Source organism: Mesocricetus auratus, unplaced genomic scaffold (genome assembly GCF_017639785.1).
Source record: "Mesocricetus auratus isolate SY011 unplaced genomic scaffold, BCM_Maur_2.0 Super-Scaffold_100028, whole genome shotgun sequence".
NCBI lineage: Eukaryota > Metazoa > Chordata > Mammalia > Rodentia > Cricetidae > Mesocricetus > Mesocricetus auratus.
This window is the reverse complement of record NW_024429209.1, coordinates 17179634-17206133: the sequence shown is the minus strand read 5'-3', so window position 1 is coordinate 17206133 and position 26500 is coordinate 17179634. Positions and strand designations below refer to the sequence as shown.

At 45.6% G+C, this 26500-nt stretch overlaps 1 protein-coding gene and 1 long non-coding RNA gene across 3 annotated transcripts in view; one reads left to right on the top strand and one right to left on the bottom strand.

The window, feature by feature from the left end:
* Nucleotides 1-26500, bottom strand: part of Dok5 (docking protein 5) — a 140780-nt gene that overhangs the window by 73660 nt on the left and 40620 nt on the right. Inside the window, exon 2 of the mRNA XM_040732879.1 lies at nt 3354-3461. Coding sequence (XP_040588813.1) covers nt 3354-3461 — 108 coding nt within the window. The remainder of the gene's footprint in view (nt 1-3353; nt 3462-26500) is intronic.
* On the top strand, nt 13326-22986 carry LOC121134484. Of its 2 annotated transcripts, none has more exons than XR_005871578.1 (2): nt 13326-13560; nt 22030-22986. It is a non-coding gene; the product is annotated as an uncharacterized LOC121134484 (long non-coding RNA). The 2 variants fall into 2 exon arrangements; XR_005871579.1 differs by having other exon boundaries at nt 22027-22986.

The window sequence follows — 26500 nt, the reverse complement described above, 5'->3', positions numbered from 1 at the left end:
AAAAAATGCACATTTCAGAATTACTTATATGGCCCCAAGAGATTAATATTAAACACATCAGATTTGAAAGAGAAAAGAGAAAGGATGGGCGACAGTAGCTCATCAAGGGCTTGGAGGCTTAATGAAGATAATTCCTCCTCAGTGCTAGGCTTTGAACTTGGGTTAATGGTGATTTCACATGAAAGAGAACTCAGCTTACCCAGGTCCCCAAAGACCTGCATATGAAATCACAAACCAGCAGGTACAAGTCCAAAGTAGGGCAAGAGACTGCGTTCTCTGCTTCCCCTTCCCCTGCCATGCACAGGGGCCCTTTTTAGCCCATGCACAGGCAGAATTTGAGTCCATCCTAAAACTTCCAACTTCTGGTATTTTCTGGGCCCATCATCAGGCCCACCTGTGAATTCCAAATCAAAACTCCTTTTCCTGGTTTCAGATACTTCTTTTGATAACTTTTTTCCTTTAATACTTAGAAAGTACTAAGTTGCTGTTACAGAGAGAAACCCTGTCTCAAAACACCAAACCGAAAACAAAAATGTTCGAAGTTGTCTGTCCTGTCTTAAGCACTAATGATTAATAGAGACCCGCCCCCGCCCCATGCCCACACTCATTCGCAAATGCCTGCTGTCGTTGTGGGTCTTATTGTATGTGGGAAAAGGGAGACAGCAAATGAGAACATCACAGTAGAGAGTACTAAGGAAATGTAGGATAAAGAGACCAGATGGGGCTGCCTTGGTGGGTTTCACTAAATAAATGGGGTAAGGAGTTTTACCTATGAGAAATTTGAATAATGCCTGAACCAAGTAAAGGAGCGGGCTGTGTGGGAGGAACAGACTTCCAGGAAAAAGGTACATTACAGATGTAGGAATGTATAAAGACATTAGTGAGCCAAGGGCCCAGGAGCACAATAAGATGAGATCATGCAAACTAAACTAGGAGGCTGTGCAAGCCATGGGAACTCAAATGCTGAGCTCCTGCAAGCCGCTCTATGGATTTGACTGATGCTATACCGTCTCCAGCGGTCCAGCAATAGGCGGTCCAGCTATGTGGTTCCCAGAAGTGCCAGCAGTGGCTGTGGGGAGAATCTGGAGTCTCCACACACTTCAAACACAGAGCCTTCACCACGAGCTGGGCCGGAGTGGGAAGGCCCCTACAAAGCAGTTCTCACTTGTCTTCCTTCTGCTAGTCCACTGACATCTTCCAGAAAAGCACAGCCTGTTACTTCTCTTCCTCACTTGTCTTCCTTCTGCTAGTCCACTGACATCTTCCAGAAAAACACAGCCTGTTACTTCTCTTCCTCGTTTGTTTCCCTACACCCAGAAAGGTGGTATAGAGGCTCATAAAGAAGGAATTACTTCTGGAAATACTTAGAGTTTATACACACAAGGAAGACTAAAGGGGCACGGGTGGCCACATACAGTGATCCGATAGCACAGATATCTGCTGAATTATAAAGCAGAACCTGGCTGGGGTCCTGAAGAGACCGCTGGGTAACAGACACCGACAAATACGAAGGTCTGTGGGGCTGCACACCCCCACCCCTCTTAATCAACGTCTTACGAAACCAGGAATTGACACCGCAGGCCTCTGACCACGGTTAATAGAAGGCGAGTTTGTCTTATCTCTGGTCCTGGGGTGAAACATGACTTTCAGGACAATGGAGGAGGTAACATGAATACTGCCTAACAGATGTGTTACAGTAAAGAGCAAAGGCAGACCACTGTCTCTCTCTTAAGAGTTAGTCCAGGCCGGGCGGTGGTGGCGCACTCCTTTAATCCCAGCACTCGGGCGGCAGAGGCAGGAGGATCTCTGTGAGTTCGAGACCGGCCTGGTCTACAGAGTGAGTTCCAGGACAGGCTCCAAAGCTACACAGAGAAACCCTGTCTTGAAAAACAAAACAACAACAACAAAAAAGGAGCCCATGTATAGCTACCCATCTAATCCCCTGTGCAGGAAAGCATCCCTCAGGAATGCTTACTGTTCTGGAGTCTTTAGGAATAGTATAAAGCCCACTTACAAAGTCGATCATCGCAGTGGTCACCGCGTAGGCCACTGCCTACTACTACCTCTTGAGATACCTCACTTTCCTCTGTCACACATAAACCATGTCTGCCTTCTGCAATACACTCTGACTCATTTGAATTCTTTCAACAAAGGTCACAGGGCCTTGGAGATGAGGGGAATGTGGAGAGACCCTCTTGACAAGCTGAGGACAAACACACTTTTAAAAGACAGCTCAGTTCTATATTATTTGCCCAAATTATGAACCAAATACAGCTTTGGGTGCTTGAAGCTACCTTGGAAGGTCAGGCCTCCCAAGTAAGTAAGTCAAGCATGCCTTAGGCATTGTTTCCCGGGCAAACTGGGCAACAGATAGGCCTGGATGCCCTTGATTGGGTGTCAGTGGTTTAGAATGAAGTCAGAGCGCTTGGCTTTAGAGGCCTCCAAGGGTTCGGTGACACACCACTGCTTCCCATATGTATATAAACTAAGCACGCACAAGGAAGACACCACAGGATCAAAAAAAGAAAGCCTGTTCTCTTCCTTCACCCAGCCAGATTTCTACACCGATGGGTCTGTACTGGTTTTACATGAAATTCTAAAGGGCAAAGAAGCCCAGACCCAGTGCTCTGTGTTCCAGGAGATGGCCCCACACCAGGCACATATGGGCAGCATTAATTGGATTTAGTTTAAAAAAAAGATGTGAAATGTAAGGGGGACATGTTAAGGGGGACATGAGGGGAGTTGGATGGGGAAATAGGGGGTGTGTATTAGCAGAATGCAGTCCAAGAATGGAGTCCTGTGAGAATTATGAGTGCTTGTGAGCAAACACCAAGAAAACAGGGCAAGAGTCTTGTGGCTTCAGTTTCATCGAAACACAGAATTGTTCTTGGAGTGTGTTTCCATGCTCCTCCCAGGTATAGCGGATAGGAGCGAGCTCACTTCCGCTTTCGTTAAGCATGTGCCTCTATGGTAAATATGTTTTTGCCATGTGTGACATGTCCGTGTGATTGAACACCAGACTCATGTGACTCTTCTTAGCCCTCAGAGCATAAACTGCCCAGCGCTCTGAATAAACTTTGCTACTGCATGCGACTATAGTCTGCCTCATTTTTAGTCCCTCCTCTCCCAGGTTCATGCCTCCAATTACAGCAGTAAGCAGATATGACCATATTTCATTCGATGTATGTACGAAATTATCAAGAACAAAGAAAAATAATTTCAGAAGACCAGGAAACCACAGCAACAGCTTTACATTACTCGTGTTTTGTCGATAATTTGAATTTGTTTTCCCAGTAAGCACCAGCTTCCTCCTTCCAAGCCAAGGTCTGGAGAGGTGCGGCCACTGCTCTTACCTTGTGATAACACCTGAAGTAAGCTGCACGCTCATCTGAGAACTTCTCCAGTCTCTTTGGACCCTTGCTTGAAGCCTTCTTGAAGACCAACCAGCATCGTTGATAAATCTAGAAGGAAATGCAACAACAGTTCAGCATTTCAGACTTGACGGCTTCTGATATTTGCACTTAAACATTTTCCCTTTGGTGTTTATACCTGTGAAACAGTCACACATGGGAAATGAATGTTGCTTTGGGAAAGAATCTGGGGGGAAACGGGCAAACTGTGGGTTTCTGACAGTTACCGGCACCATAATGAGTAAGTGTGTGAGGGCCGATTCCTCTGTGTTTTGATATAGACCACTGGTACATCTCAGGAAAGGTTCCAGAAATAAAAATCTGCTAGTACCTGGCAGAAGGGTGAAAAATCTGGGCTTGCTCCTAACTGTCAGAAATCTTGTTATACACCATTTGTCCATCTGTTCTAGTGACTTTACTACACTAGTTTTCTCATTTCAGGTAGGATTCTGAGATGAACCTTCTCTTCTCCAAAGCTTAGAGACGAGCATAGAGTCAAACGGGGTCTGGCGTCACTGGATAGACAGTAGGATGCTGCTATTTATAACAACAAGAATTAGAAACTATTCAGTCTTTAGCAATAAGAAGTGGCAAAGTTATCATGCTTCTTTTGTGGATAATTTAACCTACATTGCTCTCAAGACAGTGCTAAAGATAGACATAATGGGCAGTATGGGGGAACCTATACTGATGTTTTCCTAAATGGTCATGATGTCAAAGCGCTTTATATTTGTACTCATGGATACAGGCTTCTTTCAGCTGTGACCAGAGAAGCTTCTTTCCGCAGTGACCAGCAATGCAAGACTCAAGACTGGTCAGAGGGCTGAGAACAAGAAACTAACCAGTTCTCAGCCCGAAATCTCTACCAGTTGGCCTATCCCCACAAGGCTCAGGGGATACCATGGAAGAGAGGGTAGAAAGACGGAGGATGAAGAAGCTCTGTGGAATGCTGTCCTCTGGACATGACTTGGCTGTTGCACTCATGAGCTAACCGCAGCTATGGTTACTTACCTGTGTGACACCTGCCCAGGATCGAGCCAACAAGACCTATGTCACATGCAGCACTAATTGAGCTCAGAGGGTTACGAAAATGATGGGACATGAAGGTGGGCAGTGGGACATCCTACGGAGTGTCAGGGGAAATTAGAAGGCACTGGGGAATGGATGTGGTCAAGATCTATTATACATGGAATTGTCACAGAATAAAAGATATTAAAATAAAGGAAGCCACAGTAATCATATAAGTGATTGATACACATTGTGGTATGTGATATACAACTCTCACCTATAATGTATGTTGCATATATATACATATATAATAATAATGTCATCATTATATTAGAAACTACATCAGTATAGATGTGATGCATGATGTTTTATAGTAAATTATGCCACACTTGCAATACACATGCAATCTAGGAGCAGATGGATAACTTTGATAGCTCACTTGAACTATGTACCAGAAGGAATTTCTAGTGGTATGGAAAATGTTAGTGACAGGTTGCAGGAGTGACAGAATAAAAACTCAAATTCATGATCATCATTATAGTAAAATGCATAAAAGACAAACAAAACATCAAATTGTTAACAATATTTGCTGTGGGTCACAAGATTATGTTTGAGGTTTCTATCTGCTTAATAAAATTTAGTATGGTAACTAAACAGAATTTGTTCTTTTATTTTGCTTTTACTATATGCATGTATGTACAGGTACACAAGTGTGTGTGTGTGTGTGTATGTGTGTGTGTGTATGTATGTGTGTGTGTGTAGGCTGGATGGCAGCCTCTGATGTTAAACACTTTCTTTGAGATACAGTTTCTAAATGGCCTGAAACTCACAGATTATGCCAGACTGGATGCCTCTCCTCCCCACCCCTGACACCATGATTACAAGCACACCTGTGAGCACAGGATTGAAGAATTTGCCAAGCAGCACACCTCTGATGGTCACACTCACCCCATTGTCCTTGTACAGCAAGTGATTTGCTGACAGCCCCCATCCTCCCCGTCACAGAAGGATCAGTACAGCCCAAGCCGGTTCTATCTGCTTTCATCTTGCATACTTACTGAATCTTCCAAGGAGTATATGAAGATGAAGACGAATTGGAACAACAACTTGATAAGAGTAAAAAAAATCACTTTTCAACAGACTGTATGGAGCAATGGGACATCCATAGGGAAAGAGGAGAGAGTGCAGAGAGAGGAGGGAGAGAGAGGAGGGAGAGGAAGGAGAGGAGGGAGAGAGAGGAGAGAGAGAGAGAGGAGGGAGACAGAGAGGGAGAGAGAGAGGGAGAGAGAGAGGAGGGAGAGAGAGGAGGGAGAGAGAGGAGGGGAGAACAAAGAACAACTCCTCTTGACTTAAGTATTAAACACTCACTTTATACAAAGACTAACTTAAAGCAGACTTACAAATAAAATCATAAGCTTTAAAATATTTTATTTATGTATATGCATGACTATATGCCACTTGTATGCTTCTATCTGAACGCCCTGGTGTTGGAGCTACACTCAGTTATGAGCCATCTCTCTAGCCCAAAACTTTCACAAAACTGCAACGCTTGGGGATCCAGGTTTGTGGTGAGGACCTGAACTTGACATCAGAGGCTGAGTGCATTCAGTGACGGAAGACTGGAGTTCATCAAAATTAAAACTGTTCGCTCTGTGAAAAATCGCATTAAAGGAGGAAAACACAAGCCAAAGACGGGGAAAGTATGAGCATGCCTCGCATTTGACCAAGGACAGCGTCTGGCAGAGATCAACAAGAAAATAGTCAATGATCTAATGATACAGAAACAAAACCCAAACGAGCAGAAGCCATACAAAGATGTCGTCAGAGCAGATATTCAAGCAGCTCAGGGGCCCATGAGGAGCTGTCCACATCTTTATGAAGGAACGATGTGTGAGCTAAAAGTCCGATGGGCTCTCACCGCACACCCACCAGGCTGGCTGAAATAAGACAATGATGGTGACGGTAACGAACAACAAAGACTTCGCCATCAAACCCGCAACAGGATATGAAGGATTTGCTTAAGCAACACACTGCTGGTGATCAAAGTGAGTTCAGAACAGCCCAGCCACTGTAAACAAGAGAGGTGTTGTCTTAAAACTACAAATAACAGATGACCAACACCTGCACTCTCTTTCTCTCTCTCTCTCTCTCTCTCTCTCTCTCTCTCTCTCTCTCTCTCTCTCTCTCTCTCTGTGTGTGTAAGTACATATGCACAGCTCTGTGTGTGTGTGTGTAAGTACATATGCACAGCTCTGTGTGTGTGTGTGTGTGTGTGTGTGTGTGTGTGTGTGTGTAGGCACACATGCCCTTGTGTGCCTGTATGCACACATGGAGGTCAGGGAATTTGCAGAAATTGCTTCTCTCCTCCATTGTGTGATCTCCAGGAACTGAACTCAGATCACTAAGCACAGCAAATCCTGAGACACATTTCCAGTGCTAAAAAAGAAAAACTCATCGATTATTTATTCTGAACACTTGCACTCCTGGGAATTTATCACATGGAAGTGTACTTATATATAGTCACAAACAAAAGCTGAATTGTACATCCACAGCAGTTTTGTTTAGAAGAGCCGGAATCTAGGAAGAACCCCATGGACTTTGGTGGGCAGCTGGTTAAACTGCCATACACTCAGAACATGGATGTGGTCTCACAGGTCAGGAATCCCAGTGCTGTTGGGGGTGAGGACAAGAGGATTGCTGGAGTTTGTGAACTGCTTGCTGATCCTTGTAGGGAGAGACCTTATGTACCCATAGCACTGACCACACCCATTTGGGTGTGGTCAAAGGTAGGTAGAATGTACAGGGTGTTCAAAGAGAATGGAGGAAGGAGATGCTGTCTCTTTGGGTTCCAGTTGTGTCCTGGAGAACAGCGTGCGGACCTTTGGTTCTCGGCTTCTCATGTAAGTGACTTCTCCCTCAATAAAATATCATAGGACATCCCTACTTTTTATAGCTTAATATTTCCTCGATACCTCCTGGCTGAGTGAAAGACTCATAAGGCAGAGACAGATAAGGGCACCCAACTCTGTCCTGACTTCAGACACGCACACCAGCATGCACACACACACACAACACACACTCACATACACACACACACACACACAGAGGCATACACTATACACACCCAAACACACACAGAGAAAGCTAGTAAGTCATATTAATACTTTACACTCAGCTGGAACCCAACACCACACACATGACAAGCAAATGTCCTACCTACGTCTCTATCCACATTCTTGACCCAACAAAAAAAAAATAGAATGAGGGAACTAAATTATAGAACTAGAAGGCAGCTTCGGGGTTGTTGGAAGTTGACACAGGAGGTGGAGGAAAACTGCTGTGGCTCCATGGGGTCCGCGGGACTGGTAATAAGAAACCATTCTGCATTTTGATTGTATCAATGTCAGCAGTTAGTTCACATTTTTCTGTATTTTGGGAGGAGATTGTTACCAGGGAAACTAGGCAAAAGGCAATGGATCTTTGTGTAGTGTAAATCTACAAGTGAATGTATATATATACAGTTACCTCAAAAATAAAATGTTGGCAGGCATGCTAGCACACACCTTTGTTCCCAGTACTAGGGAGGCAGAGGCAGGCAGATCTCTGTGAGTTCAAACCCAGCCTGATCTACAGGGAGTTCCAGGCCAAGGGGACTATATAGTGAGACCTGAGTTAAAACAAGATGTTTAATGGCTAAATGTGAGAATGTTTATAACCCAATGTGAATCTAACGTCTGTTGTCTACATTTTTCTCTGACCCTCCCTTACCCTCATCCCGGAACCTTCTTTTTCTGGTCATTAAATGACAGTCTAGTAAAACACTAAATAACCATAAGAAAACAAGATAAAGTGACAGGTAACATTTGTGCACAAAAATCCTTTTCTGGTGGAGAGCCACCCATGGACATTAACATTCTGAGTGCGTCTGTGCAGAAGAGCCTATCAACCTCCCATTTGGGTCTGGAGAGCAGACGAGTCAATCGTCTCCCTAAAGTTGTACCGCCACCAAGGACTGTAATTACAGCGACAACGACTGTCACTCGCTCGTTCAAATCAAGTGTGTGGAAAAGGTTTCTTACTTATTATTGGCAACCTCCTGTTTCTGCACATGCCTCTGAAATGCACTCAGAAGTGAAGGTTCTAGAGGTATGTAAAAATAAAAAATACTCCAACTGCAAGAAAAAGACACTCTCCCAAGAAGGATATTTTAAATTTCCTAATTATACCTCCACTTCTCAGAGCCCCTTGTTTTTAATGAGAGCATTTTTAACTTTGGAGATCTGTTCACTTTTTTTTGTTCAGTCAAACCAAGACTTGCCTGGCTTCTTTCCAAAGGCTTCCGCGTGCAAGCAGAAGAGCCAGCCCTCTTCCGCGCAGCACCTCCAAAGAGCGCCATCTTTGACGCGGCTGTGTGAAGCCAGAGGACTTCTGTTTCTCACTCTGTGCCTCTCTCTTTGTTTTATTAAACACTAAGGACAAGAGTGCAGTGTTATAGCAACATAACAGCAAAAATGATGTTCTGCAAGTCACACGCGGGGGCTGGAGAAACAGCTCAGTGGTAAGAGCACTTGCTGCTCTTACAGAGGACCTAAGTTCCTTCCGTTTCCCAGCGCCCACATTGGGTGGCTCACAACAGCCTATAACTCCTTCTTCAGGGGACTCAACACCCTCTTCTGGCCTCCTTGGGAACTGCACTCATGAGCACAGAGGCACATACATATGCATAATTTTTAAATGAAATCTTAAATAAAAAAATAAATACATTCAATGCAGACAAGCTGTAAGATAACTGTAAAATGGGTTAAAATAGTGTGTCATTCAGAAACTGAGAGCAGTCTGACTGTGGCATAAGAAAGAGCAGGTTGGGATGACAAATGTCACTGGGCAAGTCCCTGATATGTGACCAAGCAGCACAGAATTTCAACAGGATTAGGGCATACCTGACCTTCCTTCACTCCACACCCATTATCAGTCAGTGGCTCCAAGTATGCCCTGGCCTCACTCATGGTAACCCTTAGCAACACAGAGTCCTAGAGATAAGACAAAGTGTACTAAATCAGAGGCCCTACTGTGATCGGGCCATATAAATTTTCTCTTCAGGGTGCTCCCCACATATTTAATTTTAACGGTCAGTGATGGCAGGATGGCTCTTTGGATAAAGGCCCTTGCTGCCGAGTCTAACAACCTGAGTTTGACCCCTGGGACCCACATGGTAGAAGAAGAGCAGTAAATCTTGCAAGATTTCCCCTGACATCCTCATGTCACCTACGCCCCCACCCATGAAAAAGGTAAATTAACAAGTGCAATAGCAAGTTTTATAATGAGAGAATTCTCCAGTCACGATGAGACTCTGAGACGAGGGGAGACTACAACACAGGGCATTCTTTGGCGTTTGACACAACGTGTCAGCTGTCATCTTGAGTTCCAGAGACACACACTGAAGGTGAAATGTGATGTGTGGCGGCTATTAAAAAGCTGAATTTCCATTTTCAGCCGCTGCCCTCACTCTGTCCAGAGAACTTGACATGTACCTGAGAGGCTTCACTGACCACAAACAGTTAGTAGTTAATAATAAATATATTATTGCAGAAAATTTGGTGTCAGAGATTTTGTGTTGGGATTGAGATATCTAATATTGAGTTGTGGGTTCAAGGAGTTCTCACTATGTGTCTCTAGTTGGCCTCAAACTCCTGGACAGTCTTCCTGCCTCTGCCTCGTGAGTGTAGATCAGTCATTTTATTTATTTTTTATGAGGGGACAGTCTGTGCTATGTATAAGGTAGTAACTAATAACTCTGTTCTCCATCTATTAAATGCCATGGTGACATCTTCCCTCGGCTCAAACAACAACTAAAGTCGTCAGCAGACATTGCCAAACTTCTCCAAAGGGAAAAAAAAAAGCGAATCACTATGTTACAGACAAAATATGAAGTGTGCCTCACAGGCTTGCACACTGGGCACTTGGTTACTAGTCAATGGACTTCTGAGAAATGGCTGACACATCAGGGCTTGGGTTAAGCCCTGTGGATTCCCAGTTTGATGCCATCATTGGTTGCTGATGGAAACCTTCATAGGTTGGTCTGAACTGCAAGAGGTGAGACCCTCAAGGTTGTATCTTGCCTCGGCTTCAGCCTGTTAGAAGTCTACTCTGCTTCTTGTTCACCATGGTGTGAGCATCCCTGTTTTCTCTGCCTCCTGGTTCCTGTAAGGTGAACATCCCCCGACACACTCCCACTGCAGTGATGCCCTGTTCTGGCCACAGACCCACAGACAGAGAGCCAAGGGTTCCTGGATGGATCCCTCCAGGACCATGATCAAGATCAACCATTCTGTTACATTCTCTTAGGCACCTTCGCCGCAATCACCACAATGACTCATGCACACTGCTGGAGATTAACAGGCACTCTAAGATTCCATACGTGGAGAAGATGAACCTTTGCAAGAATCCTCGAAGGCCCTCATTTGGAGAAGCTCATTTGTAAGCTGCACAGCATGGGTGTTGGCAACTAAACTCAGGGCCTCTGGAAGAGCAGCAAGTGCTCTCAACTTCTGAGCCTTTGCTCCAGCCCCGACTTACAGGATTAAGCAGGGAGCCGCATTCGGGTTGTAAGAAACCATTTACTAATCTCTCTGTGGTAGAACTTTTCAAGTCTTAGCTCTGGGCCATCCTTGATGACCATAAAAAGCTATCTGACAAGTTCTTGCTTGGGGATGCAGAGGGGCAGATAAGCCTCATGTAAGAATCCCATTTACCATTTACCTCTGCCATAAGGCAAAAATCTTACTTCACTAAACTTACATTAAAATGTTAGCCTGAGGCTTCTTACATCCCTTCCACCAAATTTCTAGTGCCCATACTGAAGGTTAGAATAGCCGTCCCATGATCAGTGTAGACGCCACTGAGGACAGCCCCTTCCTGTGGAGTGTGAGCATTACTCGCTAACCCTGGGGCAGTGTTGGGTCTTTCATAACTCTTTTGTTCTAGAAGGCTAAAGTCCACACTGCATGTAGGGGGAGGGGCTGGGCCACAGATGTTTTCCATTCTTCTATGGCTTACTTCCTACATTCCCATCCTATTCTCTCCCCCAAGCATTATCCTAACTTTGCAGATGTAACCCCAGCCACCTAGTGCTGGGTCAAGTCTCTTTTCTCCTGTCCTTCCCCACTCTTTTGAAAGTCCCCCCCCAAAACAAACCCCAAGTATCTTTCCCCATTCGGAAGATGAATGCCAACAGCGAGCAGGCCCTGATTTCCTCCTCTGCCTCTTGCAGAAAGCTGGCCTTTCTGATTGCACGCTCTCAATGACTCCCCCTCTGGCAAAGCTGAGACATGAGAAGCATCACGCTGCGTTAGGAGGAGAGATACAGCAATAGTGAGCTTTGGCATCTCCCGAGTCCCGAAGCTACCAGAAACAAGCTGGAAGTCAACTTTGTTCGCCGTGCTATGGAAAACAAACTGGTAATGTGGATATCAGGACTTCCCCAGGAAAGTTAAACCCCCTCAGCAACGCACAAACAATCACAAGGGTCAAACGCCCTGTAAGAAGTGAGCATCTTGCTTGTGGGCTCTAAAGAGACGTCCAGTTGTGATAGAGTGTGCTTTCATTTGGACGACTGCTTCCTAGCTCATCTATTTCAGTGTGTAGCTGGATTCTGATTTTAATTCACTGGCGTCAACTTTAGTTTTAAGAGGCTGTTTCAGAAATTGAGGTCCTAAGGACACTAATCCAGGACTCTGAAGTGTGTAAGAAGTGTTTGTGTTGACACAGCTTCATACTCCAGCTCACTCTCCTTCAGTGTATGTCATTGGCAGAAGCCTAAAAGTCCAGGCATGATGGGGGATGTTCTGTGTCACCACAGTTAAGACATCTGGTATCTTGGTGTCCTTTCAAACCTTTGGGGATTGCTTCTCCTACACAAGCTCCTGTGTCATACTTTTATACTCAGTGCTGGCTGTATTCATCTAATGGTGCTGCTCTGATCTTTAAGGGCCAAAGCACCTTTTTGCATTGTGGATTTGCATTCTCATAAGCTAGGGATTCTATGAGTATTCACCTAGAATCTGAATCTGTTACCTGTAATTCTACTGCTCTGGACAATCTTTGTAAGAATTCACTGTACCACTTTGGTATAGGGTTCTATTTTCTCTCCTGGTTCATGAACCTTATCCCAAGCATTCAAAGCTTCTGTATGGCATAGAGACAAGATGTGTTCATCATATGTAACTTGAGTCTCTGGGTCAGCATAAAGACCCTCACCATGAATTTATCTTGGGGAGTTTCAAAACCTTTTTTTAAGGTTATGAAGATGATGGGGGAATGTTCTATGTATATGTTTGTCTTACTGGTTGATGAAGAATGCACTGTTAGCCAATAGGGAAGCAAGATAGGTAGGACTAGGAGTCAAGGAGGATTCTGGGAAATGTAGTGAAGAGAAGTCGCCATGTGCCCTAGGCAGGAAGTGACATAGCAGGGCAGAATCAGTATGTAAGCAGGGACATGCAGGAAATCATGCTGAACAGATGCCATGTAGACCCCAATGGAGTAAGAGGCCCGGACCTTTTCTATGAGGAAATACATAGATTCATAGTTATGGGTTAAGAATAAGAAGTCCAACAGCTTATAACTAATACAGCATCTGCGTGTTTACTTGGAGGCTCTGAGGTGGCTGCAGAACTGGGCGGGAATCTCATTACACGGGCACAAATTGCTAATGATGGGAAGTACCGCATGAAACTTCCCCACTTTCCGTACCTTCTCTTGCCTCTCTAACTCCCAACCTCACTGGGTTCTTTAGTCACGGTGGTAACGAGCTTAGAGTCGGAGCTGACAGATGCCTGGCACAACTGATCAGCTGGGCTGATCACAATGCGTCCTTGTCTCTGGTGACTCCGCCCTCCCTAAGTCAGCGCCTCTGTCCCTTTGAGACATAAAACGCTGAAGTCCAAAGATTCCCCAACATCCGTCCAAGGGGTCATTGGCCCATACAATGTGGAAATCAAGAGAGAAGAGTGTAAGCCAGGAGAAACAGGAGACAGGAGTGAGCCAAGCAACAGGTCCTCTTCACCCTGCTGGCCAGTAACTGCACACTTCTCCTGTGACAGAAGAATAGCACTGGCCTGAAACAAATCCGACAGCAGCACAGGTGAGTCTCCAGGCCTGTGAAGGGCTGCAGAATGCTGGATCTCGTGAGTATGCTGTCTCACCTCAATCTCCCCACTTGTCGGTGAGGAGCCTCAGAAGTTGGTACCTGAAGCTTACAAGAGGGGGCTCCTCAGCATTCCCCCAGCTTTAGCTTGCGGACTGCTAACAGCACCGCTTTACAGAATAACGAGCTAGTTCAGAAGGGTGTATGAGGTGGTTTGAAAGGAAATGGCCCCAGACGGAGAGGCGCTACTAGGAGGTGTGGCCTTATTGAAGTAGGTTTGGTCTTGTTGTAGCAAGTGTGTCACTGCGGAGGCAGGCTTTGAGGTCTCATATATGCACAAGCCTCGCCCACTGAGGCAGTCCTCTTCCTGCTGCCTGCAAGCCAAGACGTAGGATTCTCAGCTAGTTCTCCAGCACCTTGTCTGCCTTCACATCGCTATGTCCCGCCATGATGATAATGGACTGAACCTCTAAGAATGTAAGCCACCCTAATTTAATGTTTTCCTTTATAAGAGTTGTCATGGTCATGGTGTCTCTTCACAGCAATAGAAACTCTAACTGAGACAATGTATTTTATGGAGGAGAAAAATTAATGAAGAAACAGCAAGATTTCTTTTTGTCTGAATGTACCTTTTGGGTTTTTAGGGGAAAGTGCTAATTTGGAGAAATCTGCAATGTAGGTTTTGAGAAACAGTTTAAATTCACTGGAAAGAAAAATACCAGCAAAATAATAGGATAGTTAATCATAAAACAAAGTGTGCTTGAAGAGAATTTGAAATACTTAAAAAGCATTCATAGGCAATAAATTAGCAGTGGCACCACAGGCCAGTGTGTAAATTAACACAGTCATTCCAGAAGCAGAATGAAGTGAAACTTCTAGAACTCCCCCACCCCTAGGAATTAGGTAGAGAAGCATGCAAACATGTGGGTACGCAGTTCTCTGAAGCAACCATTAGCAACGCCCAAACAATGCAGGTGACTGCTTCAACCATGTCCTCCCTGCTAGGATAAAGCTCATGGGGAACCTTGAAGGATTGCATGGCAGGTGAGGGTGACTGAGGCGGAGGGACAAACACGCCAAGCAGACCAGGCTTAAGTGAGACATTTCATTAGAAAGGGGAGGGAGGAGGAAGGAAAGAGAAAAGAGGTGAAGAGACAGAGACAGAGACAGAGAGGAGAGGGAGACAGGAAAAGTCCTGTCTGCCCAGGGGGAACAGCAAGAAAGAGAGGAGAGCATAAGTGGGCAGGGTCTATCTTTTAAAGGGGTCCTTTGCACCTGGGCTGACCAGGGCACTGCCTGAGTGCATTCTCCCAGGTGACAGGGGCAGGGCAGCACAGTGCCTGAGTCCTTACACTCCCTACAAACAGAACATAGTCCATCCATACAATGATACTGTCCTGCAGTACTGAGACCATAGAAAATGCCTGTGACCGCTCAGCTCACTCTTAATGTCCGCAGGAAGCCATTCTGTGGCAAGTTCGCAGCAGACCAGTGTGAATAAAGCAATAGATTGTTATGCACATTTTCCACCTCATTCTTTCCCTTCTGTTCCCAGACATACAGAGGGGGAAAAGAGGCACATGAAGAGGATTGCAAGGGGGAAACACAGGATGAGTCAGAGGGGAGAAATAGGGATTGATTTGATCACAACATGACATGTGTATGGGGGCTGGAGAGATGGCTCAGTGGTCAAAAGCACTGGCTGCTCTCCCAGAGGACCCGGGTTTGATTCCCTGCAGCCACATGGCAGCTGTATCAACCATCTTTAACTCCAGTTCCAGATAATCTGTGTCCTTTTTTATCAACAATGGGTAACACACACACACACACACACTGCACGGACACACATGCAGCCAAAACAGCCATACACAGATTTAAAAAAAATCTACATGTGTGTGAAACTGTCAAACAATAAAATGAAAAATCTTTTTTAAAGAAGTATATTAGTCAGATTAATCTAAGTTCTATTTTTAATGAGCCTCGTAGCAAAAAACAAAACAAAAAACAAAACAAAACAAAACAAAACAAAAAAACCTACTGGAGAATCCAAACAGCTGAGTAAGCACCAAATTCAAACCTGAAGTCAAACACTAAATTCAAGCTGATGTCGTTCATTGATTTAGTCAACAAATCTTCATCAGGTCCTGTCAGATATCAGACATTGTCTTAGGCACAAGGGATATAAATATAAATGAAACAGAGAACATCTAATACATCCATTAACATGACCCATGTATCTATGTGATCATGTTTGTACATGGATTTGTTCGTCTTCTACTGTACAGACCGTGCCGCTTCTGGGGTTAGGAGCCGTGAGGAAGCAAGCATAAGCCAAGGCGGTGACGTGCGAAGGTACAGAGCCTGGGGGTAGCTGTCAAAGAGCTCTTAGAGGAAGCTGACAGCCGGACAAGGAGCTGGCAGACATGCACGCATCAAAAGGGAGGACACGCCAGAGTGGAGTCTTGCCAGTGGTACCAGGTGAAGCCATAGCTAGTGACTGTAAGGACGAAAGATGGAAGAGGTTCTGAGCATGGGTCGCACAGCGGCTCTTAGTGCAAAAGGCCTTGGTCTCTCCGTGTGGTGAAAAAGAAAGTGAAGGGGAAAGTTTTGACTGGGCGTGACATAACCCAACATGCTAAAACGGAGAAGTAGAACGGGTAGTTAGGAGGCCATTGCAGGCATCACATGCGGCCCAAGGGTGAGTCTTAGGGTTTGGGTGTGAAATGTCCCTCACAGGCTCCTGTAATTGAACCTTTAACACCCCCAGCTCATAGCTCCCCTTTGGGAAGTTGAGAAACATTTAGAAGGTGGGGCCTAGACGGAGGGAGTAGGTTCCTGGGGAGCAGGGAGAACTTTGTGTACTACGACAGGGGTCCACTCCCAGGCCAGTCTCTTTCTACTTTCTGATCCGCCAAAGTGGAAGGCAGCCTCGTCCTTCTCCTGCCACCAGCTGCTCCTACTGTTGAATCTCTCTTCAAACAATGACACAAAACACATTCCCTCCTGCCTAAGATGTTCTTTGTAAGGTACTTTGTCATGACAGCAAGAAGAGTGATGGATAAAGTGACTTCAATCAGTGTGGATGGAGGAGGAGGAGGATTGCTGAGAATATGGAGCTGTTATCAAAAAGTACTCATCAGGATTTACTGGCAGGATAGGATGGATTGCTCTCCATCTTATTCTTTAAGGCAGGGTCTCTCGCCAAACCCAGAACATGCCAATAAAACTCCAGGGATAGCCTGTCTCTGCCTTGTCAGCAGTGGAATTACAGGCAGCAGCCATGTACTTGGACTTTGGGGATCCAAGCTCTGGTTCCCATGATTTCATGGCAAGTTCCCATCTCCCCAGGCCTAAGTAAGCATTTTAATTGAACAAAAATGGTGGGTTTTGTATAAAACTTAGAAAACACCCTGGAGGAATACTACATTGCCTCACTGATTTCTGTTAAAAGGAATACCTTGCAAATCTTACACCAGAGAGGGGTTGAGGACGTTCACTCCTCTTCCAGAGGAACTGAGTTTGGTTCCCAGCACCCACATCAGGCAGCTCATGACTACCACCGGTAACACCAGTTCCAGAGGCTCAGATTCGGTAGTCTCTGACGCCCTCTTCTGGCCTTGTGTACCTGCATATGTATGGTGGACATAAACTCGCAAGGGCACCTACATACATAAACAAAAATCAATAAACAAACCCTTCACACAATATCACAACCAGGAGACAGACATCCATGTGGGTTTCCCCTCGCTACAAGAGCCTCAGCTGCCCTTTATCACCCCAGTCCCCTCCTCTACGCTCCACGTTTCTGTGCCGGAACAGCAATCACTCATCCGATACCCTTTTCTGCAACTGTGGCGCTTTGTGAATCTTGTCTAAGCACAGCTGCACAGCATGCGTCCTTCGGGTTTGGCTATTTCTCAGTCTCACCGCCTGTGGTGGTTTTGCATGTGTCAGTGTGTCACAGTTTGCTGCCATTTAGTCACCCGAGGACCTCTGGCTTTTCTCCAGTTCCCAGATGCTATGAAAAAAGCCTCTATCAGCATTCACACGCAGATTTTTTTTTATGAAAGTCATGGTCTGTCTGGGATATACTTCATGGTCTTTAATGTCATTTTACTTCAACTGTTTATAATTGCCTTAAATATTTCCTGTGTAAACACTTAGAACTACATCAGAGATGTTATGGTTTCTGCTTCAACGTTCAAAGATAAGTTTTAAAACTTCAGAAAAGAAAAATCGGTTAACTCCACCCATCTATTTGCTTGCTGGGGTCTTCCCCTTTGATGTGCCCAGGTCCCTCCTTAAACTGTCTCTTTTCTGTTTAGAAATCTTCCATTAATTATTCTTCTGAGGGAGATCTGCTGCCGGCAAACTCCCATCCACCCCGTCTGCCAATATCTTACCTTCCCCTCTGTCCCTGGAGGTTATTTTTCCAAGACACGAAGTTCTGCACCGGTGACTCCTTCTCTTTTAGTATGAGAAATGTAAATTTCTTCACAGTCACCGTGTCTTTGCGTGCCCTTTCCAGCCCCTTCCTCTCCTTGATAGTCTAATATTATGAATTTCTATAGCCCTGAGCACAGGGGGTTTTAAAATCTTGTTTTCTCTGTTTCGACTGCTCTGTAATGTCTATTTTTCTGCCTTTCTCCCATCCATACCACTCTGCTTTTGAGGCCACCCATTAGCCTTTCCATTCCAGTCACTTGTTTTTTTCCAGTCTAAACTCTTATTTGGTTCCTCTTTATGTCTCAATTATCTGAGAGAACTTTGCACTTCCTTATTGAGATTATTGATTGTTTTCCCATGTGTTTTCAGGTATGATTGTAATTGCTCACTGGGGCGTCTTTATTATTGTTCTTTTAATGTCTTTGCTGGGTATTCTCTCTGTCTCTCTCATCTCCCCTCTCTGTCTGTCTGTCTATCTGTCTGTCTGTCTGTCTGTCTGTCTGTCTCTCTCTCTCTCTCTCTCTCTCATTATGGTTGTTTTTTTTTTTGTTTTTGTCTGTTTTTTGAGGCAGGGTTTCTCTGTCTCTCTTCGGAGCCTGTCCTGGAACTTGTTCTGTGGACCAGGCTAGCCTTGAACTCACAGAGATCCAGTGACCTCTGCCTCCCCAGAGGCTGGGATTAAAGGCATGCACCACCACCTCCCATCTCTGTCATCTCAATGTTGATATCCTTTTGGGTTTCTGAAACAGGATCTCAGGTAGTTCAGGCTGGCCTCAAACTCACTATGTAGTGTAAGCACTACTTTGACCTTCTGATCCCTGGGCCTCCTCCTCTGAAGTGCTAGAGCTACAGGTATGCACAACCACAGTTGGTTTATGTGAAGGTCTTCTTTACAAGAAGACTAAATTTTGTACTGAGACATCAGTATGGGATTCTGGATCTTAAGTAGACTGGTTTCAGCCGGATCTCTCTAATATTGCTGCAAAGAGGAACGAGCTGAAAAGCATGCCTACTCATGACTGATGGATAGAAAGTGTGTCTCCTCAGGACTGATATATAAAAAGTGTGCCCTTCACAGCTGATGTAGAAATCCAGATTTTTCTCTCTGATCAGTGATGTTTAAGGAAGCCATCAGGATTGCTGGGGAGTTCTGTCTGACCCTGCAGTCTTCAATCCACCAGCTCCTCACTGCGGGGAGCAGTCATCATTTGCGGGTGATCCCGACTCCCCTGTGTCTTCTCTGATACACCCCAGTAGAAGAGCACCTCTCTGGTTTGGGGTGGGGCAGAAATCCAGACTCCCCATGTTGTGTCTAAGAACACAAGAGTAGGGAAGGCTCACCCCTGACTGGGGGGAATGACAGCCCCAGGTCCCTACATGACCTTCATAGGTTCTCCCGTAGCGGGATGCTGGAAAAATTCATCATGGTCTCATGGAGATTGAAGACCAGGTCCTCTCTCCACTATCACAGGTCACAGTCTGCTTTGTGGACCAGATCAGTTCCTACCTCTTTTGTCTTGCTTGGCTTCTTGTTCCCTTATCAGTACACACTTGTTGGTACATCCTTTCTGTCTGTGTCTGTGGACATTTTGGGGTGATTGGTGATTGGTATCTTCAGCAACGTGTATTAACTAGCTTATCTTACTCTCTCCATTTTTGAGAGACCTCTCAGGTTCGATTTATGCACAGTGTCCTGCATACAGCCACAGGGACGATCGGGGAGAGGCTGTCGCTGCCCCTGCCTGTGGGCAGAAGTTTGAAATGCTTTCACAGGCCCTTTCTTGTGTAAACTTTGTTGATGCTTGTCTCACACAGCTGTGCCCAGAGTGAGAGTGGGTGATTCTGGAAGTGACTGAGGCTTTAAAGCAGTGGTTCTCAACCTGTGGCCAAGCCCCCTTTGGGTATCTAACAACCCTTGCACAGGGGTCACCTAAGACCATCCTGCATGTCAGATATGTACATTGCAATTCATAACAGTAGAAAAATTGCAGTCATGAAGCAACGATGAAAATAATTGTATGTTTGGGGGTTGGCACGACATGAGGAACCTTGTTAAAGGGTCACAGCACTGGGAAGGTTGAGAACCGCTTGCCTGAAAGCATCACCGTCATCCATAGTGTCACCTTGTTAGAAACTGCCCCAACCTCATCTACAGCAGCCCTGGGTCTAAACACCTTGACTTCAGATTGACGTTGGGAGTCGTGGTTACAGATCTAACTACAGTCGCATCATGCCCCGCCCCAGGATAGAATCACACACCACCATCTCTTAATCATGTCAAGTGCTTACGGCCTCAGGAGCATCCAGCTCTTGTTTCTTTATGTCTGAGTAGCTGAGTAAACTAACAAACAAGGGGATAAATGAATCAAGAAATACCATCCCACAAACTCACGAAATTCCCCGATTCTCATCAACGATGCTTGTGGATGTCAAAGAGTCTCAGGATGCAGGTGGGACTTAACATAATTACAAAAATGGGTGCCGAGAAAGCAAGCACACAGCCTTGGGAAGACTGAGACGCATGGAATGGGAACGCTCAACCACACAGACACTGACATAAGCGAAATTTCGAGTGACCGCACAACACACTTTCCCCTTAAAAGTTGCCCCCATCAAGTGTCCCTTTCTAAGACCACAAAGAAAGCCTTTAATACTGTTGAAATGGCCATCCTTGATGGTAGCCATTTGTCGTATCAGTATTTTCAAACACCAATGGGGTTTTGTTCTAAAGCCAGGGAACCTGAACATGAATAAATCCGCAGCTACACTGAAACACACATATTTCTGTGATTAGAAACAAGTTCTAACAACATTTAGAAGCACCTATCAGCTGTGGCAAAATGTTGAAGTCCCGAATCAGACAGGTTTTCTTTTACAATGCCTTTTCTAAAGCAAACCGCTGTGATGATTTCAGAGGGGAAGTATCAGTGCGGCTTAGACGGCCCTCGTCCACGTTACTGGAGCAACACTGAGGAAAAGCCATTCGGTGTGAGGGCTCGGTGTAGAAAATTAGAATGTCACTTCCAAACAAAAGGAAGAGAAATGAATTCCATGGTTGAGAAAACACCGCTTGAAAAAATAAATAAATAAACTCCCGCAAGGAACAGATGCTGCCAGGAAAGGGCAGAAAGGTAAAACGCTAACAGGCTGTAAAGATTTAAGCCAAAGACTCGAGAGAAGAAAGTCTGCATGGTCACGGAGAACAGCTGAGGGTTCTCATGGGCAGCTTACAGGGAAGAAACCTGTCAAAAAATCTACTCTTGACTGGGCAATATGGCCCACTGGACAAAGGAGCTTGCTGCCAAGCCTGATAACCATGGGTGTGATGCCCAGAACCCACGCAGTGAAAGGAGGTCCCACTACATGCTGTCCTCTGACCCCACACATGTACACGAAAGTAAATAATGGAACTTTTAAAAGAAGCAATTCTTTTTAAGTAAATGTACTCTTGTTTCAAAGGCATGTGAAAGCGAAAGCATCTGCAAGGTGATTTTGTTTTGCTCTTTAAGGATGAGTACAACTAAAATATGTGGACACATTAATTATTGGTAGTGTCATTATACTGTCATCATCATCAGGGATTCTTCCCAGCTCCTAAATGGCCATCCCTCAGCTGTGTATAGCAATGTACTTTCTCATTTATGACTCTTCCAAGACTTGCAAGCTCAAAACAATTTATGTCCTTGACACATCAGTGGCAAAGACACAAAATTATCACACTACAAAGTCCTGGTCCCTGAGTTCAAGTTGTCAACCTTTTGTCCAAGGAAAGTTTTTTTGATCCTGGGTTTCTCATAATTAATCCTCTAGACACTGGTTATTTCTGCGTGTGTGTGGTGTATTTGTGTGCGTGCGTGCGTGCGTGCGTGTGTGTGTGTGTGTGTGTGTGTGTGTGTGTGTGTGTGTGTGTGTGTACATGTTGGGGGATACATGTTCATGTATGTTTGCTTATATGTGTAGAGGCCAGAGGCTGACACTGGATGTCTTCCTCAGTCACTTACCACCTTATTTCTTCAGCAGGGTCTCTCACTGAACCTGGAGCTTGCTGATTGAACGAGACTGGTTGACCACAAAGCCCCAGAGAGCCTGTTGACTTTGCATCCACAGCCCTGGGATTAAAGATTCAGGCAACCAGGCTTAGCTTTTCCATGGGTGCTGGGGAATCTGGATTCAACTCCTACTGCAAGAACTTTAGCAAATGAAGCACCCCCCCAGCCCTACAAACTGGTCCTTTTCTTTCTGAATTCCTTTTTCAGGGACTGAATTCCTTCTTGACAGTAAAAGGGGCTTTCTCCAAGTTATTCGTGGAAGAGAAGACACCAGACAGCCATCAAACAGGTGATAGCCTGGCCTGTTTGAGCCCATCACTGTCTGCTAATAGTCGTCAGCATTTGGGGAGAATATTTTATCTAAAATTGCAACAGTAATCAAAGAATGCAATTTTCCTTTTCTATTGTTGGCTTTTATGTAGGGAAAACAACCACACATCTTGCAGAGTCAACTGAATAAGAATCTTCAAAATATAAAGAGCTAGTTTTCTGCATCACAAATTTAGTATTAAGAGAGATACAGCTCAAGGGCTGGGGTTGTACTCGCCTGGTACAGGGCCAGCCCAGCATAGAACTCAGCACCCAATCAACCAGGGATGCTAGTACACACCTGTGATGCCAGCACTTGGCAGGAAGAGGCCAGATCAGTCCAAGACACCCTCAGCTATACAGGAAGTTCAAGTACAGCCCATGATACATGAGGCCGTGTCTTAGAAGAACAAAAGGCAGAGGAAATAGATGGGAGGGAAAAGAGGAAGAAAGAGAAGAGGAGGAGGCGATGGTGGAGGAAGGTGGAGGGCTCCTTAACAAAGATTATTGTTTTACCGGTTACCTATCCATCTCTTAATTGAATGTTTTGTTATTGCTACTGCCGATACAGTGTGATTACAATACAGACACAGCAAGTCTAAAACCCAAATCACTGAAATCCTGTGAAATGTCTTTTTGGTTGTGTCGTCCAGTTCATTCTTAAACCAGGCTAGGTGGATTACACCTTTAATCCCAGGGTTTTAGAGGCAGAAGCAAGCGGATCTCCGTGAATTCAGTGCAAGCCTGGACTATGCAGTAAGATGGCATCAAAACTCAAGAGATAAAAGATCTCCCGAGGTCCCCACTGCGTAAGTGGCGGGACACACTTCTGGACTCCTAGCAGATGCCAGCAACTACAGATGGCACTAAAATCTGCATATACCGTGCCTTTCTACAGACACATACATTTCCATAACAGAGTTAGTTTGTAACTTAGGCACAGTCAGAAACTAGAGCAGTAGCTACATGAAAGAGAACAGTTGCAGCAAGTGTGCAAGGCACTCTGCAGTACACGCTCTGCGGGTGTGCAGGCCTCTCAAGATCTACAAGTGTGCAAGGCACTGCAGTACCTGCTCTGCGAGTGTGCACTGCCTCTCAAGGTCTTATTGCAAAGGCTGGGGTGGTTAAGAGCACCCGCTGCTCTTCCAGGGGACCAGAGTTCAGTTCCAGAACCTGTGAGGTGGCTTACAACCTCCTGTAGCTCCAAATCCAGGAGATACGACATCCTCTTTAGGATTCTGTGGGCACACACACACACCCACAGAAACAAATCTTTTCTTTAAAAAAAGATCTTAGTGTGTTCTCCTTCACCTTTCTGTACAATGTGAGATGACATCTAAGAAAAGCACCTGACAGCTTTCCTTTGGTAGGTCTCCATCACTGACCTTGTCCTCTGAGGCATCGGTTACGGGAAATAAGTGTAGTCTGGGCCCAGGTACTTCCATACCATGGCATCCAAGCTGATGACATGAATGTAGCTACTGCTATGGCTAGTGTCCTCCATCAACTTGACAGAATCTAGAATCACCTGGGAGACAGGCCTCTGAGCATGTCTGTGGGGGCTGCCTTGTGTTAACTGACGTGGAGATGTGTGCCCACTCTGGGTGGCAGCATTCCCTAGGCTGGGATCCTGCATTTGTGAAGAGGAGCTGAACAGCATGGTATCCATCTCTCTCTGGTCTTCGCTGTGGATGTGATGTGACCAATTGCTACAAGGTCCTGCTGCCTTGGCTTCCCCATCATGAACTGTGAGCTAAAGTAGACCCGTTCTCCACTCGGCTGCTTTGGTCTGGGAGTTTCTGCACAGGAAGACAGCTCCTTGGGCTTGAGAGATGGCTCAGAGGTTAAGAGGGCTCTTCTAGGGGTCCTGAGTTCAATTGAGCTAAAGTAGACCCTTTCTCCACTCGGCTGCTTTGGTCTGGGAATTTCTGCACAGGAAGACAGATCCTTGGGCTGAAGAGATGGCTCAGAGGTTAGGAGCACTGACTGCTCTTCTAGAGGTCCTGAGTTCAATTCCCAGCAACCACATGGTGGCTCACAACCATCTACAATTCAATCTGTCTGGTGCCCTCTTCTGGCATGTAGGCAGAAGATTGTATATGTAATAAATAAATCTTTAAAAAAAAAGACAGCTCCTAAGTGAACTAAGTGATTCATAAATGTATCTTGTGCATACATCACAGATAATCTCAACAAAGGGAAGATTTGTACCCTGGGCAGGGACAGAGTATATTCCCTGGCCTTGCAAGAGCTTGCTGCATTACTGGGGTCAGTGCACGGTTTAAAATTCATGAGTTATTTATTTCTGGAATTTTTCCACTGGTTGTTTTAGACTAGAACCACGGAAATAGAAAGCTACCGTACATCTGAATGACACAGAGCTGACGACAAATGCTTTTTGTGACTGGATCAGGAGTTCTAAGTAGCAGAAGGTGCTGCCCACCAGGGCCAACAGACATGTCTAAATACATATTTGGATATGACAACAAGAGAAGTACTGCAGGCACCTGGGGCTTGGGGGACAGGAATGTTGTTAAATATACCAGAGGCCACAGGGCAGCCCTCATTACAGAAATGAACCACAGCAATTTAGGACTTAAAATACGTAAGACTGAGACCACGAAGATGATGGACAAAGGAGTCTCCTCGCAACTGAGGCCTGAAACCCAGATGGAAGAGGAGTCGGTGGCGACAGCTGTGTCTACCTGATGAGACCCTAGCAGCAGACGCCTCACTTTGGAGAGAGTGAGTGTCAGGATGGAGGAGCAGTTCTGACAAGGCAGAGGCTGCCATAAGGTCGGGTTCACACAGACACCGGCTTGCTTGCTCGCCGAGTCAAGGCATGCCTGCTGTCCCCAGAGAAAATATTCAAAACTTCAAAGACTTTCCAAACTCAGGTGGCAGCAATTAGTTTGGGCCAGGGGGAGTCCAACAAAGCTGGAGGAAATGCCATTCAGGCGTCGGGCCTCAGCATCTCCTGGCATCTTGCCCGAACTGGAGAATGGCTAGAAAAGCCACTGCCAGCCACCCATACGTGGAAAACAGGAGAGAAAGGAGCAGTTGGTAGGGAAGGAAAATGACAGAGTGGTGATATCGAGCATATAGAGTCTCAGTCAGCTTGTAACCCAAAGGCTTCAGACAAGCTGTGAGCCAAGTTCACATGGAGCCTCCTGTACTACCAGGCTCCTCCTCCTCCCATCCTCCTCCCCCTCCTCTTTCCCCTCCTTCTCTGGAGGAGCTAGGGTCTCAAGCAGCCTAGAATACCATAAACTCACTACGTAGCAGACAATGACCTTGAACTTCTGTCTGTCCTTGAACTTCTGTCCGTCCCCCACCCCCTGACCACCCCCTACGTTCTCAGATTGCGTGCAAGTGCCATCATGTCCAGCTGATGCAGCTGCCTGCTTGCTAGGCAAAACCCTACCAACTAAGCTACGTCTTCATCCCCCTGAAGATGGGACTTTGTGCCTGCCACATCTAGGTCAGCAAGCACACAGAGAAGACAGACAGTGCAAGCCAAGAGAACAGCCCACCTGGCCTCAAGTGCCGTTTGTAAAACACACATGCCAGACCACACGCCGGAGCTCAAGAGATAGCTCAGTGCCACGCAAGCGTGAGGACTGGAGTTCAGGTGGGTGCTTCCTAGTGCTGAGGAGGTAGAGACCTAACACTCCTAGGACAGGCTGGTGAGCTAGATCAGCCGGATCATGGGGCTCTGGACTCACGGAGGGAAACCCTACCAGTAAACAGAGTGGATGACAATGGAAGAAGGCATCCAACATCAACTGGCCTTGACACACTGATGCACAGATGCCCACACACGTGCAAACATGCACATCACGCAAAACAAAATAATGCCAGGTAGTGGTGGCATACGCCTTTCATTCCATTGCTCAGGAAGGTGGATCTTTATGATATCAAAGACAGTCTGGTCTACAGAGGTAGTTCCAGGATGGGTAACACAGAAAAACCTGTCTCAAAAAAACAAAATTAAATAAATAAACGAAAACAAAATAGACGTGCTGTGTGGACCTCAGGGGTTGTCTAACCTCTCTGTCCTTTCTTGGATAGCTCTGCTAGTCCTGTCCTCTTCAGTGTCAATACCTACTGTCCTGGTGGAAGCTTCACCTCAG